The sequence below is a fragment of the Chelmon rostratus genome, chromosome 18 (genome assembly GCF_017976325.1).
Source record: "Chelmon rostratus isolate fCheRos1 chromosome 18, fCheRos1.pri, whole genome shotgun sequence".
Classification (NCBI taxonomy): Eukaryota; Metazoa; Chordata; class Actinopteri; order Chaetodontiformes; family Chaetodontidae; genus Chelmon; species Chelmon rostratus.
This window is the reverse complement of record NC_055675.1, coordinates 7,604,977-7,626,443: the sequence shown is the minus strand read 5'-3', so window position 1 is coordinate 7,626,443 and position 21,467 is coordinate 7,604,977. Positions and strand designations below refer to the sequence as shown.

General features: G+C 42.2%; 1 protein-coding gene across 1 annotated transcript; it reads right to left on the bottom strand.

Moving 5' to 3' along the window:
• Positions 1 to 2,062: 2,062 nt before the first annotated feature.
• opn8b (opsin 8, group member b) lies at positions 2,063 to 12,734 on the bottom strand. Its single transcript, XM_041959362.1, has 4 exons — positions 12,665 to 12,734; positions 5,783 to 6,076; positions 3,117 to 3,445; positions 2,063 to 2,419 (listed from the first exon to the last, which is right to left on the bottom strand). The coding sequence occupies exons 1-4, from the start codon at positions 12,732 to 12,734 to the stop codon at positions 2,063 to 2,065; spliced, it is 1,050 nt and encodes a 349-aa protein (XP_041815296.1).
• Between the last annotated feature and the right edge of the window lie 8,733 nt (positions 12,735 to 21,467).

The following is a 21,467-nucleotide window of genomic DNA, read 5'->3' as shown; positions in this document are numbered from 1 at the left end:
GCAGGATGGATCCATGCTTTCATGTTGTTGACGCAAAATTCTGACCCTACCATCTGAATGTTGCAGCAGAAATCGAGACTCATCAGACCAGGCAACGTTTTTCCAATCTTCTATTGTCCAATTTTGGTGAGCCTGTGCAAATTGTAGCCTCAGTTTCCTGTTCTTAGCTGACAGGAGTGGCACGCGGTGTGGTCTTCTGCTGCTGTAGCCCATTTGCCTCAAGGTTCGACGTATTGTGCGTTCAGAGATGCTCTTCTGCATACCTCGGTTGTAACGAGTGGTTATTTGAGTTACTGTTGCCTTTCTATCAGCTCAAACCAGTCTGGCCATTCTCCTCTGACCTCTGGCATCAACAAGGCATTTTCACCCACAGAACTGCCGCTCACTAGATATTTTCTCTTTTTCTGACCATTCTCTGTAAACCCTAGAGATGGTTGTGTGTGAAAATCCCAGTAGATCAGCAGTTTCTGAAATACTCAGACCAGCCTGTCTGGCACCAACAACCATGCCACATTCAAAGTCGCTTAAATCACCTTTCTACCCCATTCTGATGCTCGGTTTGAACTGCAGCAGATCGACGTGTCTAATAAAGTGGCCTGTGAGGACATATATGTGTGTATATATATATGTAAAGTCCCTGAGTAAAGCAGTAAAAGCACAGTTCTCTTTTAAGCAGAAGCATGTATAGTGACATGAACTGATTATCTTCATTAATTCTATACAATAATATGCTGTTGTACTGTAGCAGTGTCGTGGGGGGATGTCCAGTGAACTTTGGACAATGCTTTCATTAATACACCGGTGTCATGAACATATTATAAATAATGCCAATGAAAGGTAATAAATGTGTCCTACTAACAAGTGCTGAATGTGTAGTCAGAACATGACACCGCTATTTCTTTGTGCACTAGAACAAAGCAGCTCAGGGGAGCTTCCCGTTTGTTCTGGCGCTTTCAACTGGATCACACGGTCCTCATTAGTAGATCGAGTCAGCCATGGAACTGTAGATGTTCAGACTTTCTATGTTTCTGTGTAAACTCAGTCTCCTAATGAAGACTTTGTGATGCAGCCATAAGCTCCAGAACAAGCGAGTTAGCGGACCTTGAGTTGAGACTGTTTGTTTTGGCAACTGCCATTTTGCTCTTATGCCTTTTGATTTAATATGACAATACCACTAGGTGCCAGTTAGCTCGGCCACTTAGCGCAAAAGCCTGGAAACAGTGGGGGAAGTGACAAGCTCTATCCAAAGGTAAAAAAAATCTGCACCTCTAAAGCTCACTAATTAACACATATCACCTTTGATTAATTCATTTAAAACTCATCTCTAACAATGACACATTGTGATGGAATTTATTACCTTTGGACAGAGCCAGGCCAGCTGTTTCCTCCTGTTTACAAACTTTATGCTAGGCTAAGCTAGCAGGCTCCAGGCTGTAGCTCCTTATTTACCGTACTCAGCAACACATTGAATAGGCTTATCTCCCAAAATGTCAAACTTTACAATGAACAAGGTCAATCCAGTGGCTGTACATTGCAATACTTGTTAGTAGAATCAATTATATTTTTGGTTTTGGTCCAGATTTCTTGGTAATAAAAAGATTTTCATAGTAGAAAACAAGAATTGTTGTTTTTGCCACCCTAGAATGAGCTCTTTATATCTGCAGAAGGAGCAGGTCCTCTTCCACAGAGTCTGTCATATTGTACCGCCATGTTTCTGCAGTGGCCAAGAATTAAAAAAACAAACAAACGCTGGCTCTAGCAAGCACCTTCACTCTCAGAAAGGGAGGGGTCAGGTGAGGGGTTTTCAGGGAGATGCAATCTGCAGCCTCACTGTCAGATGCCACTCCTGTGCACTGGTCCCGTAAATATAACAGCTGGTCACATCCTTCATCCTAAGGAACACGCAGACTGCTGCTAAAAATGATAGAAGTCACACATCTGTGAGATGGGGTAAAGGTGGACGATGCTTGCTATTTTTGTAAACACTTTAAAGGCAGACCTATGAAACATGACCTTTCAGCTGTCACTTGATCAAAACATTTAACATCCCAAAAAAAGCCTTTCAATCCAAAGTCACTGTCTTTGACTCCGTGCTGTCCTGTAAAGCAGACCGTGCTTCTACTTTGGGCTTGATGTTGGTGCTAACCATATAAATGCTGTTGTCGCTGATGGTGTTGGAGATGTGGCATGAATTAGAGCCGAGGCACAGCCAGCGCTGCTGCTTGACCTCCCTTTTGAAGCTCTTGCTGAAGAAGTAGTAGATCATAGGATTGTACACGGTGGAGCTCTTTGCAAACATGCACGGCAGTAGACTGACTTCAGGTGGGATGGTGCTGCTGTCTTGGAGGATAGACCACAGGCTCACCAGCCCATAGGGAGCCCAGCAGCCGATGAAGCCTACACTGATCAGTACGGCGATCTGCAACAGGACAGGAGGGTGGAGTCAGTAAAAGTAGAAGTAAATACCAAACTCAACTGAACCAACTGAATGTCTCTTTTAAGACTGATGGGACTAACAAACTACTACCACTTACTTCATAATTGCTTAAACTATCTTAAGGTAATGAATAAATGGTTGAAATAGATAGTGAAAAGTAATGCATATATATCTGCTGCTACTCCAAATGCTAGCACCACTACAAACTAAATAAACTTCACCTAAACATTGACAGAAAAAAATGTTGTAACAATATCTACTTTGATATAATTAATAATATTAGATAACATACGCCTGGGCAAGGCACATGGGAACCACTGCTCTATACTGTACACCCACACTGACAGTGACAAGTGGTAACTGGTGCATTATTTACATTACATAAAGAGCCACCGGGTGGATCTGCAATATCAATCAAGATTCTATTTCACAATGCCCATGTGATGTTTTTCTCCAGCACTGCAACCTTGATGTATCGGAGAGGCTTGCATACTCCTGTACACCATACTCCTTAGAGGAGCAAAGGGCATTAGACAAGTGTGTCATATAATGCAGTTTAAATTACATACCACTCTCCACACAATCAAGAACTATTCAGTTCAGTGTTGAAGCTCCATAGAACAGACTGGTGTCAAGGTAACCCACACTGAGCGTCTTCTGATCAGAAAGAGTCACTTACTATTAACAGCCTTCGATGGAGCTTGACAATGTTGGGGACTCGGTTGCTGTTGTTCATCGACTTTTTGTAGGTGAAATAGAGGTTGATGGCGATTCCAAAGTAGCAGGAGATGATGATGATAGAAGGCATGACGAGGTTGAAGGAGAACATGGAGATGACGAAAGAGAAGCCCTCAGTTTTCATTTGTCCCCAGGCGAGAGAGCAGGACAGGCCGAAGGGCTCTGGGCCATACTTTCCCCAGCCCAGGATAGGGAACAGAGCCCAGATCAGAGCGTAGAACCAGATCCATACGCACAGCATCTTCACCTTCTTCCAGCTGATTTTCTCATCTGCGGAGGGAAAAGATAGGTTGACTATTTTTTTGTTTCTTTCACATCACAGACGGGTGGTCCTTTGTGAAGGCACCGACGTGGAGCAGCTTACATTTTATCCAAACGAGTGAAGCTATATTCCTGATTTTCCCAAATTACATGTAGACTGCAAGAATTAAACCAAGAATGCCAAAATAATAGAGATGAAAACATGAGGAACTGCTCTCCTGCAAACTACTGCACAAATTCCTATGTGCCATAAACTGTATCAAAGGACTTTTCCAGGTCTTTCCAGGCATCATCAGGTAGGCGGCAGCTTTGGCATCGCGATGCCAGCAGAACAACCTGCCCCTGCTCGTGGTCTCTCAGGCAGGGACGTTTATGGCCGTTTATGTGGTTAATTCAAGTAAAAGTGCACATGCATGTTAATCAGTGAAGCATTTAGGGCTTGGATGGCTTCAGGGAGTCTTTTTCCTGAAGGGAGATGATTGGATAGAGGGTTGGCTGAGTGAGGGGAGTCCTCTGAAATTCTACTACCTTTACGACAGCTTCTTTGTTGATGTTTAGTTCAGTTGCTACACCAGTTGACTAAACACAAGACCTAATTTCTAAAAGCTGTCTAATCATTACAGGAAATCGGTCCCATTCATCACACACATTCATCAGTGAATAATGAGTAAAGCAGAAGTGAGAGGACACACCCCTGAGGACGGTGAAATGTAAAGATGAAACGAAATATTAACATATTAATTGTGGCAGCACTAATAACTTCCCTTTTAGGACGGGCGATGTTGCACATCGGCTGTCAGACACTCAAACAGCTTTGGATTTTCTGGCTTAGTTCTGTCAGCCGGCAAATCAAAAGAAGGATGGCCAGGTCAACCTACGTTGCTGTTGCAGCCCTCCATCCATTAAGACCCGAGAGCCTCCGTGCTGTGCTATAACCGCAAGGATCGTGAGTACAGCTGCATTAATTACTGTGTCAGGCCGGGCCGAGTCAATCTTGAATCAGACAAAACCAGTAGATTCCAGTTCAACCACCAATCACAGGGCAGAGTCCAACCCCTGACAGTTGATGGGTTAAGTTGACAGATTTATTTATCCCTCTGCAACAAGTTGCACCATGGGTAAATTAAAATATTAATATCTAAATAAAATCAGAAACAGATGAGTGAATGTGTGATTAAACAAATAGGCAAATTGATTACTATATAATGAATAAAAAGATGACAAATATGTAAATAAATGAATACATAAATAAATAAATACATTTGTGTATGTAATAACATCTATATATTTATTTTTCTTTTCATTTAATTTGTAACTTATTTATTTGGTGACAATTAAGCATTACATTACATAATTAGTTATTTATTAACTTGTCTAAGCATACAATTATATGCTTATTAAGCATTTAATAACTACAATTTATGTTTATGTATTTCAATATTCAATTTCGGCCCTTCAAACCCTCCATAACTTGGAAGTAACACATGGATTGTCGTATATGTAGCAATTCTCTTGTGTTGTGTTTTTTTCCCCTTCCTGTCTTTGTGTTTTTCCTGCCTTTGTGATTATTGATTAGTTTCACTAGTCCCTCATTAGTCTTCTCTCCCTAGTGTATTTGCATCTGTGTTAGTACTACCCACTCCGTCTTTGTATAGTGTGACAAGCACGTCAGCCCTTTTCCTAGTCATTAGTATTTTTGATCTCCTGGTGTTCTTGGATGTTTGCTTTGTGATTTTAGATCCTTCCCCTCTCCCAGCTGGATTTGTTTGCCTGTTTGGGCTGCCTTATTCAGTTTCGACCCTTCCCTGCCTCATCCCCATAAGCTGTACTTTCGTGTTGTGTGCATTGAATTATCGAACTGCTTCAGCCTTGCTCAAGCATCTGCATTAGAGGCCTTTCTTTTTGCTCACCCTTACCCTGCTTGTACAACCATCACACATTCAATCTGCATAAACATATGGGCAATTGACAATTGCCAACTAGCATGCAAATTAGATTATTGATGATTATTACTTATTTTTCCTTTTTGAAGTGCAGCAATTAAAAACCTTGCAGAGTAAAGACCCTGCTGAACTTTACTTAAGATCACTTATAGATCTGTGTCATTGATTGAGTCTGGGGAGGCAGAATTAAGTTTTAGCACTAAACGGTTTAAGCACTACTGCTCAAATCACCTTTTTCCACAGGCAGGGTCACCCCTTAAGTAAGGATGGAAGTGTCTCTTGGAACATAAGAAATGTGAATATAAGATTCACAATGGTTAGATGTTGCTGCATAAAATATTAATTGTGATTATGTTCTCTAAAATGATAATCTTTTTTTTTTTTAAGGCTCAGAATTACTCACTTGGCGACTGCAGATTGAGAGACACAACAAAGCGCACTATAGCCAAGATGGTCAGGTTCATGATGCTGGCGACACCAAAGAAGAACCCTGCCAGTCCATAATATATACAGGTAACATCTCCACCGAGCCAGTGATGGCTCCAGGCAGAAGCCACAGCCAGGGGGTACATGGTAACAGCTGCTCCCAGGTCTGTCACTGCCAGATTCACGCACAACAGCTCCGGCGGCTTCATCCTCGATGACCTTTTGACTGCTGTGACGATGACCAGCAGGTTTCCCATGATAGAGAGGACACCTGAGACACACAAGAGGATGAAACAGTTTGAGTTTGAGTGAACCATGATGTGAAAACTATAGAACCAGTAAACACACATGTAAAAGCTACCTTCAAATGTTTCAGTTGAAAAACAGCCTTAAATAGAGTGGATTTGAGGGGGGTTCCTGAGCAAAATTACAACAGCATTCATGCCCCCTCATGGGACAGGTTCCTGACACGCCAGGGGCAGGCAAGGGACACTTGTTTTGGCCATAAACTGACGAGTCCTCTGTTTGTTTTGGACACTTGATGCATCCAAAATAAAACAGCATGCTCCTTGTGAACTGACAGAGAGGCCAAACACATTGAATACACATTAACCAAACATAATCATGAGGTGTGTAAAGAGGGGAAAGCTCAGTCATGTATGTGATGTATGTAAGGGTGGGTGAAGTGTAAAACCAACACTGGGTGGAGGTTGGGGAGGTTGCTACTGAGTAACACAGAGATTCTATACTGCAGAAGCCCCAGAACAGATGTTACAGGTTTGGATTAAAACAATTCCCGTGATTAGCCACCTGCAAAAGAGGCACAATGCTAAGCTAACCATCCACAAAACACACTGTCACACCTTAAAGGCATAGTTTTACATTTAGGGAAACATTTGCTAATTATTTACTTATTACTCCCATTTTGACACCACTCTCATGGCTGTTTGGTAATTGTGAGGCTACAGCCAGCAGATGTAGCATAGCTTAGCATACAGACTGGAGGCAGGAAACAGCTAGCCTTCCTCTGTTCAAGGGTAACCAAATCAATCTGCCAGCACCTCTAAAGCTCACTAATTAACATGCTATATTTTGTTTGTTTGAATGACTAGCTGCGGTTTTGTGTGTGCCAGACGATTTTTTGGTTGGGTGGGTGAACTTCCTGGAGTCAGGCAACAAGGGAAGACTAATTGCATCCAGCCAAGAAACAGTCCTCCCGTTTATTCCCTTATACAACTGTTGTCTTTACGCTTTGTACATTTTAAACAAGATAAAATGTGAAACGTAAATAGCATAAACGAAAGATCCTAAACACCAAGTAACATAAATAAGAAGCCATTCACTGAAGCACGCTTGTTAAGGGCCCACATTAAAAGGCAGCAAAGAAGTAAGGTCCTTATAAAAAAATGAAACCCAGTGTGTATCATGCCTTACAGAGAGAGGTGGTCACCTAACATTAGCATGCAGCTCACAATCATGAGTAAGATAATTATCACCAAAATAAATCTTAGTGCAGAGCGATAAACAGCATCCCAGGGCCTCAGAGTCACAGCTGAAGCATGCATGTATAAAACGACCTCAGAATCCAAGACTGATAGGAAAGTTTACCGAAGACGCACCTTTTCACAACCCAAAAAAACAGCAGAATGTATACTATCACAACCGTACAGTACAAAATAGCATCCATTTCCAGAGGAAGCATAAATGAACAGAACAGAACAGACCTGAGGATTGAGCCCTGTGGGACACCTTTTGCAAATTGCCCAAGATTTAACAAGCCACCCATTGATTTCTATCCATGAGGTAACGCTGAACCCATTTAGAAGAAATGTCACTAAATCCAATACTGCGATGCCTTTTTAAAAAGCGAAGCATGATCAACTGTGTTGAAAGCCTTTGAAAGATCACTAAAAGACAAGATAATTTTATTAATGATTTTATTAATCCCCAGCAAATTTGGAGGCAGCATCAATAAAAAAGGCTGCACAGAGTGGCAGCAGTGACAGTGCTGTGTTGCTGAGGTTTAAAAAGTAGGGATCAATTTTACCCTCACCGACTGGATTATTTAAATCAATAGCTGGTGATGCATTGGCCACGTCACCAGAGGAGAACAGCTATGACATAAAAAAAGACCTTGGCATTACCTGGGTGTCAAAGTCAAAAGCTACATATATCTATTTATGGTCTGATATTGAACACCCATCAGCTGTGGCGAGAGGAGGAAATGAGAGGGAAAACCTTTGGTTTAGAGAATTCACTGCTTCCCAGAATTCTGCTGGATTTGGATATGATTTGGGAATTAAAAACAGGAGAAAGCCTCCTGGCTGTTATGGAAGAGAACAAACTGCATTCAGACTACTTACGGAGAAAGAGTTTGAGCATCAAAAAAATTATTTTTACTCAAACCTGGTTCTAACAATAGATTAACAGATATCAGATGGCAGATGAGTACATGAAACACAAGTGTCAAGACAGTGAACCTTCACCTGCACAGCAGCTTGGGGCTAATCACCTCTAATTAGAGCCAGCCTGCAGTGCTCCCTTTGTTGCCTAGCTTGAGGGTGAACCACTTCAGCTCCCGGTTTCGAGAGGTGGTGATTTCTGAGCATCCTGAACTCCACGTCGCCGTCTTGTTCCTGTCTCTCACACTCTTGCTGACACTGTAACTCATCTTTTTAACTTCTCCAGACGAACTTGAAGAAAGGGATACTACCTCTGCAGGTAGAGATTTGCTCAGAGAGCATGTTGGCACACTGTCATTTCAATTTAGCAGCCTTTAAACGTTGTCACAACCACATTTGTGTTGCTTGTTTGGAAGGTTCAACTTTCAACAGCTGCTCTATTATGTAACAATTAGGTAAATCCTTCCTTGGGGACGAAACAAAATCAACAGGGCAACAACCACGTGACGCATCTGCATTTACTGATAGCTCAACCCATCTTAAACGTGATTAAAACTGATTAGCATAAAACTGTACCACCAACCATCAACGGCTGATCGCAGGTTTTTCTAAATCAGGGGCCACAAAGGGGCCATACTTTTACACAGCAGGGGTTATGTAGGGGTCTGGAAGTCCTCCCCCAGGAAAATGTTAGTAATTTCCTGCATACTTTCTATGCATGTAAATAATCACAAAACCTACATAACAGCAAATCAACTTTGGGTGGAATTGTGGAACAAAATTCAGACACCAGACAGCAATGTTATTTATTGTGGAGGACAAGCACAAGTCTGTAGCGCAGACTCCATTTTTCCCCCCTTGACAGCTTCATTTAACGTTACGAGCGTTAGGAAGCTGGAATTGCTTGGCCATATTAAAGTATATGAACACAACACAGAGCTGGCTGAAGCTATTTCAGTTGCTTTCAGAATTCAGTTATATGCGGTGATATTGTTAAAGAGGGTTAGGAAATTCAGAAACTGTGACTCTCCCCTAAAATGAATGCTACACTATCTTCTTTCTAAGTATTACTTGCTGCCTGAGCACCGGCCCTGAATAAGTCTGGAAAAACTTAATCTGTCTCTCAGTTTAAGGTTAGCAAAACGGGAGGCCACACACAGTAGTCATTTAACGTGAACCGTGTTTAACGGCATGTCCTCCTGGACAGACAGGAAGTGAGGCCGACCACACACAATCAGAAGGCAAATGTGACTTTATGATCATTAACCAACTCAAACATAATCAGGAGGTGTGTAAAGAGGGCACAGATCAGTAGTGTGTGTGATGTATGTATGGGTGAGTGACAGTGGGTGGTGTAATGAGTTTTAAAAAGGGGCAGCTGCCTGGTAAAACACTTGTAAAGCATGTTATACCTTAAGACAGATAGAGAGCTAAACAAGGCAGAGGAGGCTGCTTTCATCATCCTAATCCTAACAGGGATTCACAATATGCAGCGGTCCAATATTGACTGGAAAGGGATTACGTGAGAGATGGATTGAGTGGTGGAGGGAGAAGATTGACAGGTAAATAGATATATGTTGTTCACAGATAGATAAATGCACATCGCCTACACCTGTGAACCTCCCTTTACCCACCAACCAACACCCTTCACCTAAAGTCAAATGAATGAATACAAAACGTGTTAAAGCAATAAACATAGACATAATGACATATCTTGATCTTAAAACCAGTTCTAAAGACTCTTTAGAGCAATTAATCTCGACAGCTTGTGCGCATTAATGCAACTTTGTGAGCCCTGCTAAAGGGGGAGGGTGTTCTTATTTTTCTTTTTGCTGAGGGTGGGGTAGTCTGACTATTTCTTTGAGAGGAAGAGAGCAGGGGAGGGTCTTTTATTTGTTTCTTCTGTTTCATGTCAGCCTTCCTCTGCAATATACTTAATGATTACATAAACTGTCATTTAAAAAACAACTTTTGTTTGTGCCATGGTTCTTGAAGGGCACATTTCCATCTGCAGAGGTCATCAGTTATTAGGGTTGTATTGATGTATACTTTGACCACACACATCAGAAGTTCCATTAAGATATTGTGGTTTAAATTGGAGCACATAATTAAACAAGCTGCACTCACTTAACACTGTTATATTATTTTAACATGCAGTGGGGCAAGTGGTTTTTTTCATAGCTGAAGGTTTCAAGAAGATTTTAATTAACCCGGGGGAAGTAGAAAAGGTTCCACCCTCTTCCACCACACAATGAGTCCAAATAGTTACATAATCATTTACTAAAGCCCATATTTTTAATGCCTATGATATGACAATTACTTTCATCATTATGCTCCACTTTTGTAATTTGTGCAAAGCACCTGAGCAGAATGACCTGCATTAAAGCATTCATGTTAGCGCTGACATCCCATTAAGGCCCTCTTCGGAGCAAATACAAGATGGGCTCTTCAGGCTCTACAGGTTGGCAGTCACATGATCAGTATGGAAGAAGTCACTCAATTAGTTAGATTCAAATTCCGCATTCAAACCTGGGTGTTGTATAGCTTTCAGTGTGTATATCTAAAAAAGAACGTTTTTAATCTAGCTCCACCCCTTTTGAGTTTTCTATACAGTCTATGCCTGATATGTTTAGTGAATTGCTTTTGCCATGGTCAGTTTCTTTATAATGTATAGCCATGTGGTGTTGTATAGCCTTTTTAAGTTTTCTGAATTAGAAAACTTAAAAAGGCATGTGTGAGACATACACCACCATGTTGAAAAAGTCACAATTTCAGAATCACAGTGACAGTTTTTATATAGGGGGAACTAATCTTAAACTGAAGGCAGAACATAAACATGCTATCACCACTGAGCAAATTCAATCTATGTCTTCTATATGAGTATGTTAGAGAAAAACACCTTTTTCTATTTGCAGCAAGCTATAATAAGCCTCAATAAAATTTCCTTTAATAGAAATGGGGTAATCCTAAGAGAAAGGCACTCATTGACAAAGCCCAGACAAAGTGTGAAATGATATACTGTATGCCTCAGTAATTGTCAATACGAAGAAATGTTGAGAATAAATATGAAAACACTTGGATTTCACCACATAATTTCATTTACACGGGGATAAAACAGCAACAACAAGATTTATCTTCATAGCACAGATTTTCCTCTTTTTTCCTTTTTGCTTGTATTATATATATATGTGTGTGTGTGTGTGTGTGTGTGTGTGTGTGTGTGTGTGTGTGTGTGTGTCATCTTGGCTGTTATGTCATATTGCACCAAAACAAGAAAAAAGTCATAAAGTCACTGAGAGGCTGAGAGGTGACTTCTTCAACATCTGAATAGTTCTAGTGTTAGTGGCTGAATTACATTTCCAGATACTCTCGCATTTGTTTGCCGTGTTGTTTGTGAACCATCGTCTCATAGGTCCTGCGTCAGGGTCAGCTGCCTGTTTTGCTTTTTGGCCTCTTACCCAGCTGTCATCCATCCTTCTATGCTCTGCAAATCGATCAATCTGCCTTCTGTTCTTCAGTAGATTTACTGCCTTATGATCAAATTCCAGGAAGAGATCATGTGTGAAATAGACGGAGGATGACGGTGTCTGCCATCCTAGCTGAGTAAATCTCTGTGAGATGAGAGCGCTCCTGTGGAGGGAGGCTGCGTGCAGCTGCGAGCAGCAAGGATGCTCCGTGGAGCTGAGAGCTTAAGGCTGGCTTTACTGTCAGAGATCTAACATTGCAATGAGTGTGAGGCAGATCTCACAGCATGGTTATTTAAGTCTGTATCTGCAGGCTGAGGCACCCTGCTGTAAATTTGCCCTGAGAGATTAACATCCACACCACTAATTGCTCACCAGTTAGTATTCTTTATAGACCCCATTAGGGGTTTCATGCATCCTTTAATTTTATCAATTAATTAAATTATAGCAGTATATATGACCACTGCATTAAGCGATCATTCTCATTTGTTTTTGTCACTTCAGAGGACACTGCATTGATTTACACTTATTCTCCTGTACTCCAACCTTAATCCAGACCACTACGTGCCTCACCTTAGTCTCAACTGAAAACTCATTTGATGGTTGATATTATGGGGACCCTGAACAGATTTCTGTCCCCAAAACGTTCATGACAAAAGAACGCACCTGCTCACAGCTTCCCCTCTGCTCAAAGGGATGAATTTATGTGTGGATTTATGCGACATAGTGGCTCTCGTGTCACACTGAAAACACATCTCTAAGTCAAGGTGTGTCGTCTGAAACTTTTTCCATGAGGTAGAAAGCACTAGAAGAGTACTTGGCAGCAGGCACAAAAAGAGCTGGTGCGCGTAAAAATGGATTACAGAAAAGCGTCATTGAGTGCTTTAGTTTTCAAGTCCCTAAAGCCTGCCTGCATTTTCACTAAGCTCTGATGCAAAGGCTCTGAGTGCAGCATCACATCTTACTATATCACTAACTCGGCTTCAAACTTACCTACAACCAGCAGATAACACCCTGCGCCGACGTCCAGCGCCGGTGATAAAGTGGAGGCGTAGATGTCCATTGGGACTGTGAGTAACAGAGAACAATGATAAAAAAGATATCAAAGAAGAGGTGACGCGTCTCCATGAGACGGAGAAAAGTCAAAATGTACAGCTGCCGCCGCGTCCCGGTGTCATATCCATCTGTACTCAAGTAGGGCGCAGAGAGGTTCTCAGGGCGCAGCGCGCTGCCGTCCTCTGCTCCGGCTCCAGCCTGGAGCTTGTATAAGGTGCGTCGCCAAGGAGATGGCGTGTAAGGGCAGGGCTACCATCCAGCGTCTCCGCTGCTGATGTGCGACCTCCCAGCTCACGCGAGTGAGTGAGAAAAAGGAGAGGAGCACCTTGGACTGTTGGCACACTGCGCTCCAAATCAGCAGCCAGTGTTAAATCACCACTGAATCACCTTAGACTTCATGTTAGAAACAGAAGAAAACTTAACAACTATTTATTCATCAATACATTAATTCATTCAAGCACTAGTTTTGCATTTGGCTGCTGTTATCTTGCAGTGTGGATAATCGTGTTATATATTTTATGCATGCTGTATGATCTTCTGTAGGTCCAGAGGGCAGATGCCACAGTGCGCATCCTTCATGGTTATGTAAAAGCTGCAGCTAAGACACCAATGTATAATCTTTAAAGCCTAAGGCTCAGTTAGGTGTTGGGGGGAAAACCAATTAATGTGTTTTACTTATAAATTCTGTTTTGGGCTTTATTTTCCTGACTTATTTAATGTGGTTTCAAGTGTGTGTGCGTGCAGGGTCGCAGCACTCTGAAAGGAAAGGACCCTGAAACTGTGTCTCTCTTTTCCCATCTTGGATAAAGCCTGTTCACAGCTGTGATTGTACATTGAAATGTAAATGAAGTGCATCTAGAGCGACATCATTTACCTTTCACCACCGTGAGCCAGTTATGATGCTCATTTTCCAACAGCTATATCTCATACTGGAAATCCACAGGTCTTTGACTGACACAAAGTGAAACAGCAACACAAAGAAATTATGTTTCAGTAATAAATGTCCAAAAGAGAGACTGAATTCTTCTCTTTGACCTGTCCTTCATCTTTGACTCTGTGCATCATTGTCGGCACCTGCAAAAGAAAACCCATTGTGGACACTCAGTGACCCGTGCTGTCCAGACGGTCTGTCGGAAATGACATTCATGATTAACAGCCAGAGCAGGACATGGCACAGATGGAATATCGTAAGGAACGGTAGGAGTGGGTCAGTGTGAAAAGGCACAGCGTGATAATACAAGACTGTCAAAGTATAAAGGCCAGAGTATCAAGCTATTAGTAAACGCTTTTTCTGTGTGTGACAGGTGTTGATTGGAGTGTTGTTTGTCTGATAAAAGGCTGACAAAAGGGTGACCTAGCCGGGTGGAGGCGCCATACAATTTTAAAGTGTTAATTTAACTTTTATAGACGTGAACCAAACAGAGTTTTGACAACATGTTGGCCTTTTCTAGCCAGAGGTGTCATCTAAAAGCATACAAATACTGTCAAAACCCCACCACACGATGCTGCATGTGCAACTTTTATTTGTCTGGCAAGTTAAATGGGAAAAAAACAACTCAAAGACACTGTGAGTGACGGCAGCACAGGCCAGGCGATAATGTGAGACGCCTGTGGCATTAAAGGTCGCCTCTGAGTTTTCACTGTAATCAAAAGCGGCTTTGTTTGTTTGTAAACAGCAGCAGCTTCATTTCCAGTCAGTCGACCCTCCTCACAGGAACACACTGTTTATGCTTAGGGCCGGTGATGAATCACATTTCTTATATGTTGAAACTTGCATTGTTGCAGTCTTCTCCTTTCTTAAAGAGACCTTCCAACCTTTTCCCAAGACCAAATGTTGCTGTCCTTTAAGGTTGGGGCCGAGGCAAGAACGAAACACGTGGATGGATCGCTCTCACCACTCTCATAGTATTTTTGTCATTTTCAGTTAAATAGTTCCGACAAATCAGTTGTATGCTACATGCCAAAACAGTGCGCAGACCAAGCTGGTGGAAGCCGGCTGCCTGCTGAGGTCGGCAGGGCAGCCTCCGAGACAGGTCTAAAAGAGAGTGAATATGCCGGTATCCAGTCACTCAAGTGGAAAATCCATCCTGGGGGAAACAGCGATGCAGCATGCGATGCAGAGGGTCAGGGGACACGGGGGAAACGGACTGACTACAGCATGGACATTTACGTTGGGCTGGTAGTCAGAGCTAACCAGCCGTGAAAAGCTGCTGTCAGACCCTCTGCGTCTGTGCTGGAAAAACGGAGAAACTGGTGGAGCTTCCACAGCCACTAGCAGCTCATTTATAGCCATTCGAGAGAGTCACTGTGCGGGTGCCTGGTGTTGTAGCTGAGCTGACCCTCTACTAGATTTTAGATTTAGTTGTCCTTTGCAAGGAAATCTGTTTCCACCTTCCGTACAGCCTCAAGAATATGACAATACATCAGACCAGACAGAAGGAGGTTGGGGTTTTTGGAGGCCAATGATCTTGGCGGCCTTGTGTGTGATTTGTGTAAGTCTGTGGGGTTTGACAGCATATTAAAGAACCAGGGGGAGCAGTAGGAGGAGGAGGATGGGTTGAACTATGCTTTTGTAGAGTAGCAGCAGACATTTAACTGCAGAGGTGATTGTCTGTGAATCACTGTGATGGAGTCATGGTAGCTTACGACAAAGGTGTTATTGATGAGTAGTTCCAGTACAGCAGTGCCGTCCGAGTATTTGAGGTGTGTGATGATGGATGAGGGGCTGACACAGTCATTGGTGTAGAGGATGGACAGCAAGGGGCTCAGGACAAAACCTTGTGGGGCTCCAGTTTTGGTGATGGAGGATGAGGATGTTGTGCTTCACATTCTCACAGACTGCGTACCATATAGATTTCATATTTTGCCTATTTTGTCACAGTTACGGATTAAATTAGGATTTAATTCTGCCACTGAACAGCCAGCATGAATATTTGTGATTTAGTGCACAGCGCCCCAAGTGGCCATAAAATAAATTACTGTTTAAGACTCATATGTTGCAGTCTAGAGCCAACAATGCTGTTACATCTACATTTGAATGAGCAGTAGAGAAATACAGAGTAGTGCAACACTTCAAATATAGCACCAGTGCTTGTATGACAAAATGTACCAAAGAAAGACAAAGTAAAATTCTTATGGTGTATAACAATCTCTGACATACGATCAATAACATTATTGATGATCCACTACTTCAACTGGCACTATAGCCTTAGCTTTAAGATTGCTTGATTTGAATCAAGGTTGTGTGTCTTTCTTATGCCATGCTATCAGCAACTGAGAACTCAAGAGTCCTTTGCTCCTCTCATTGCCCAGTACGTGCCAGAGCCCCTCCATGCCGAGACTAATTAAGATGCTGATGCTTGTGCTGTGATAAAAATGATGTTGTTCTTAGGAAACCGGGAAGCTTTTCACTTTGCCTGCAGCGCATTTTGATATGCAGAGTAGGCGAGGTGGGCAGAGTGGTAAGAGGGATTTATACTCCTATTCTTGCATATTTTTCAAGGCCATAATATGGAAATCCCTTCACGTCCCTGCACTCACCTTTGATTTGCTCACAGGTGACAATTGACCCATCTTCCTCAGAAGAGGTTTTCCGGCTGTGTGGTTTTTTTTTTTTTTTGAAAAATCCTTTTCACCTGACCCTAACTGCAGCAAGTCTTCCCCACAGAATACCTCAGAAATAATAGTAAAAGGGGCAGCCAGGCATGTGTAATTACTACTCGAAAGCCTGACCTGATAATGGTGCCAGTTTTGCTGCTAATGACTGGTTTGGTGTCCTCTCTCAGTGGAGGAGAAAGTGCTCAACATTGCTATTACTTATTGTGCGGTCAAGCCAACAAGCAGAATTATTTTCTCTGTGGATAAAGGTACCCTGCGGAGTCTCAGGCTATCTGGCCATGCAGGTAGTCTCTGGTCTTATTTGTCCAGGTTCAGAGACATCCGTCTGTGAGCTTTCTGCCACCAAACCAACCCAACAGAGGTGGATGTAACTGCTTGTCAGGAGGGGGGGGGGTTCTTTTGTAGTGAGTGACATAAAGCACCACTGACATCAGTTTTCAGTCAACTAGGAAACATTAACCCAGCTTAAAATTTCTCAATAATATATATGAATAAAACAGTTAGTGTGAGGTGAGACTTGTGGTTGGTGGAGGCGGACAATGTGACAGCAAAAAAAATGTAGAAAGCAAAACAACAGCAGCATGTTTGCAGATTTGTTTGGAGGTCAAACCTGACAGGGAAAGGATTTTGCCCCAGTGTGGAGGTGGCATTGATTTTCCTGGACTGATAAATCACATTTATTCCTGCAGCTGCTCACAACAGCTCCTTCAGCTGTGTTCTTATAGAATTCACTAATCCCAGCACTAAACTTTCACATTGAGAGTGGATCTCAAATAATTGCTGTACCTCAAGTCAAAGAGCAGAAAGAGGCTGCAAACTTATTCAAAATGATGCGTCAAATGTAAACAAACCTGGTTGTTTACAACTCCACAGGGGACCTTTAGCTACCGCAGCTATCTTCTCCCATCATTAGTGGGCATGAGAGGGAGGGGAAATCATTTGTGATGCAAGCACTTACTGTTCAGGGTTTCCACATCTTCCATGATTTGCTGCCTGCTCTCTCAGGTGAGCCGACATGATGACATAATGCTAACAGGTTGTCAGTGGCTTTCTCAGTCCTCTGAGGTGAGATGTCCTGTTGTACATGTTGTGCAGGACCCGCTGGCCAAAGACTGGAGATTGGTTTGAAGGAAATCCTGCCCTGATAAATATTTATACTTAGGTCCAGTTGGCAACTTCTTCTTTTATTAATTTGGCACATCATACTCCACATACTTTAGTTTAAAATGCCACTGTGGTTATGCTCATATGCATTTTCTCTCATTATTTTAGATTTTTTCCCCCCAGTTTTGCCACAGTATTCCTTAGTAAACTTTAATTCATCCAATATACGTAACGTTGCATAATTTGCATTGGTAAAATATTCTTTCTTAAATACAAAACCTTGATTTACTCTGCATAACAAATGTTATAGATTCTCTTTATAATAATAACATTACAGCTAATTCATATTTAGAGTGAATATTGCATATTTCAAAAGAGGTACTGTCATTACTAGTTTTTTGTGTTATTTTTCGTATTATTTTTAATTATTGTTCATAACAAGTACTTCTATCAATGCACCAAGGTCTTGCAGAATACCATGTGAAAAATAGCATCTTGTTATGAATTCATGAAAGTGTGAATGAGAGTTCAGAAATTTCAAGAGTTAAACACCCTCTGACACCCTGTAGACTTGTAATGCGGCTTGGATTTATGGCAGTTACCATGGATTTAGTGGTCAGCTTTCATGGAAGAGCAGTATCAAAACATCTATAAAAACTTGTGAATTCCTGTACTGTAATCCACTTCTCTGGTGTGAATCCATATGCGCTGCAAACACAGTTTGACTAAATACAATGCATTAACACTAAGCCCTTCCCCCATATCCTGATGGAAAACAGTTTGAAGCTGACCTTTTGGCCCCAATTTCATTTAGCTTTGATAATGGAACATTATGTTCAGTGAACCACAAGGTGTGTTCCACGTAGATTAGACCGTGCAGCCTAACCTGAAGGGCTTATTCACCCACCCCATTGGTCAATCATATTGACAGAGCAAATACAAGCATTTAATCACCTCCTTTCCAATTGACACCACTGTAATATCCACACAGGAAAAGGTTAGCTTAACAAAATGCTGTAAACAGAGCAGAAAAAACACAAGTCTGACACATTATATTACATGCAGAAAGTGTAAAAGAAACATCTCATGTTAATATAGTAAGTGAGCTTTAGATCTGATAGTGGGTGATTTTATTGCCTTTGGACCAAGCCAGGCTAGCTGTTTCCCCTTGTGTCCAGTCTTATAAGATAAGCTAATCAGCTGCTGGCTATAGCTTCATACAGTATTTAATGGTAAGATAAGAGAGTGGTATTGACCTTCTTATCTAACTCTTAGCAAGAAAGCAAGTGCAAATGTTTTCTTAAATGTTGAGCTATTGCTTTAAGGAGGACTAATGAAAAAGCACTGTTGATCAACAGAAAACGCGTGCCTTCTCATGCTGATAAGGCATAACATGCAGTGATAAATGCTGCCGTCTTATGTCTGCACATGAACACACACAGAACTGCAGCCAAAGGTTAGCATGCACGAGAAGAAGTGATAGTAAATAGTTTGTATTTGTCAGGAGAGCATTGTGGAAAGACGCACAAAAGTAAAAATTTTCAAGCCACCGTGAATCAGATTAAACACAATAAGAAGAAACTGCGTTCAAAGCGTGTGATCACTGTTTCACCAGGCAGACCAGCTTGTTTAAAATGGGTTCACACCAGGACTGTAAGTCCTAGAAAAGTTTTTCCACTTTGAGACACACTCCTCATTAATGTTGCAGATATTCTTAAAATGTGTTAATTGTACAAAATCTGAAACGTACTGTGCTTAATGAGATAGACAGAGTGCATAATGATCATTGCAGAACATAAAATGACTGCTAATGAAAAATCATTGCATTGTCACAGTTTGCTCTCTCCCCTCTCCTGCTCTGCTGCTCAGCCACACCCCTCATCAGCCTCACTGCATTCACCTGCTGCTGTCACCTGTTCACCATCTCCAATCAAGCCAGTATGTATGCAGCTTCACTCTACTCACTCGTCGCCAGATTGTTCTCGCTCTCATGCCTGACTCTCCAGCAATTATTCCCGGACTGCTTTCCTGTTATCGACCCGACTCGCCTACGAACCTCGCCTCACGTCTCTGCCCCGGAAAACCCACCAGCCTTCTGTCACCGACCACGGATATTGCCTGCCTGCTTTTCTGCCTCTGTTCTGCCTGTGGCTGGTTGTCACCCAGTCTGTTCCTGCTCAGCCAGTGGACAAGAAGCTGGGGAACAATAGTCTGTATGGCCAGGGGAAGAAGGGGGAAGAAGGGGGGAAGGAAGAAAAAGAGAGAAAAAAGGAGGAAACGAAGTGAAATGACAGTTATTATCGACTCTGTTGCCCGCTGGAAGTTATAGGAGTGAGTTTTTATGCCGATAGTTTGGAAAATACGTCCAAACGTGAATTTTTGCTGGCGTACAGTAGGGGGACTCTGGCTCCAAAGGTCGCCGGTTCAATCCCAACATGGACCATATCTCCACTAACCCGAACTCTTACAAAGTGTTATGAATCGTTCAAAAATCACTTAAAAATGAAAACACAAATAGGAACGTGGGTTATTTTGAATAGCAACATTTGAGAACCACACATGTAACTTTGTGTGTTTTCTTTAGAAATAGATGCAATTTAAGGATACAATCTAATTAACAACTAATGGAATAAAGCACTGCAACAATGCATCTGCCTTGTCTAGCTGAGTGTACAATGTGGAACTGTTTGCAATACTGTTTGGTTCCTTTCTTGTTATTTCATTGTCTGCTTGAGTTTGCAAAAAGCTAAACTTTACCTGACTCCTGTTTTACAGATATGTTTAGTAGAAATGATTCATTAGTACTGCTGTAGAAATATAAATTTTATTAGAAAATATACACCTTAATTCTCTCTCATGCACACAAGAAAATGTATAAATAAACTGAATACAAAGTATAATAATTAAAGCTAGAAAACACTGCTCTACAATATATATACTAAAACACAATATCGACACACTTTGCCAGGAACACACAATATTTGTCAGCATATACAGTATGTTATTTCTGTAATGCTGACTTTCAGACCTGTTACATGTGATGATAATTAAATTATTACAGCAATGGGCTGACAGAAGAAGCAGGCTGTGGGGCGTGGCTGTACAGGTGGGAGAGGGACAGGAGCAGCAGGAATAGAGGCAGCAGGCAGGTTGACTCCTCGCAGCAGAATACTACATTTCTGCTTCGTCAGTCACTTGTTGTGCCACCGTCTGATTCACATCAAACAACTGCAGAGTAGTGTTGTGCATGACCCTACCATTACCCAGGACCAGCTGCCTGATCTTGCTGTAGTCTCTGAGAACCATCTCTGAGTCCATCTTGTCAGAGGTTAACTGCCTGTTTTTTAGGCCTCTTAATGTTACAGAGTCTGACAAAGTTGGACTCTACGAGACGACAACAGTCTGGCCACTTGGCAGGGGATCCTGTTGATGCTCAGACACAACATAACATGCTCGCCACACCTGGTTTAAATTCAGGTTTCTTTTTTACAACACCTGAAGCGTCCTGTTGTCAGACGCACGCGGTGCCATGCAGTGTATGCCACTCGCTGCTGGTCCTGCGGCAGGACCAGCAGCGAGTGGCATACGCAGAAGGTTCTGCCACAGGGCTTTGATGGTGGTGGCCTGCTGGTTGCTCAGTGTTTGTCCAGTTTGAGTCCTCAGCCCCAGCAAATCCTCTGCCAGGCTGTCCACTCGGTCCATCCCTGGGACACTGCGCTCATCCACACCCTAATAATTATAAGAGTACAGCAAAATCAAAAACACACAATATCACAGACAGACAAATAACACATCTGTCAGAGTGTAACTTCTCACAGCATCAGACTGTTGAATTTCTGGATAAGAAAAATAACCTCATCATGATAACTGACCAGAGTAAACAGCAGGCGGCTGAAAAGAGGCCCCGCTTCCTCCCGAGCACCCTGACGCTGTAGATGTTGACGCAGTGAAAAGGGTCCCCTGAGTGGCTCAAAGCAGTGAGGGAGGCTTCACTACCAGGGATGCAGCCTCACAGTCC

Coding starts and splice junctions, on each gene's coding strand:
- opn8b (XM_041959362.1), bottom strand. CDS start 12,734: ATGGACATCTACGCCTCCACTTTATCACCGGCGCTGGACGTCGGCGCA. Junction 6,077..12,664: donor GTGTTATCTGCTGGTTGTAG/GTAAGTTTGAAG, acceptor TGTGTGTCTCAG/GTGTCCTCTCTATCATGGGA. Junction 3,446..5,782: donor TCTCAATCTGCAGTCGCCAA/GTGAGTAATTCT, acceptor TTCCCTCCGCAG/ATGAGAAAATCAGCTGGAAG.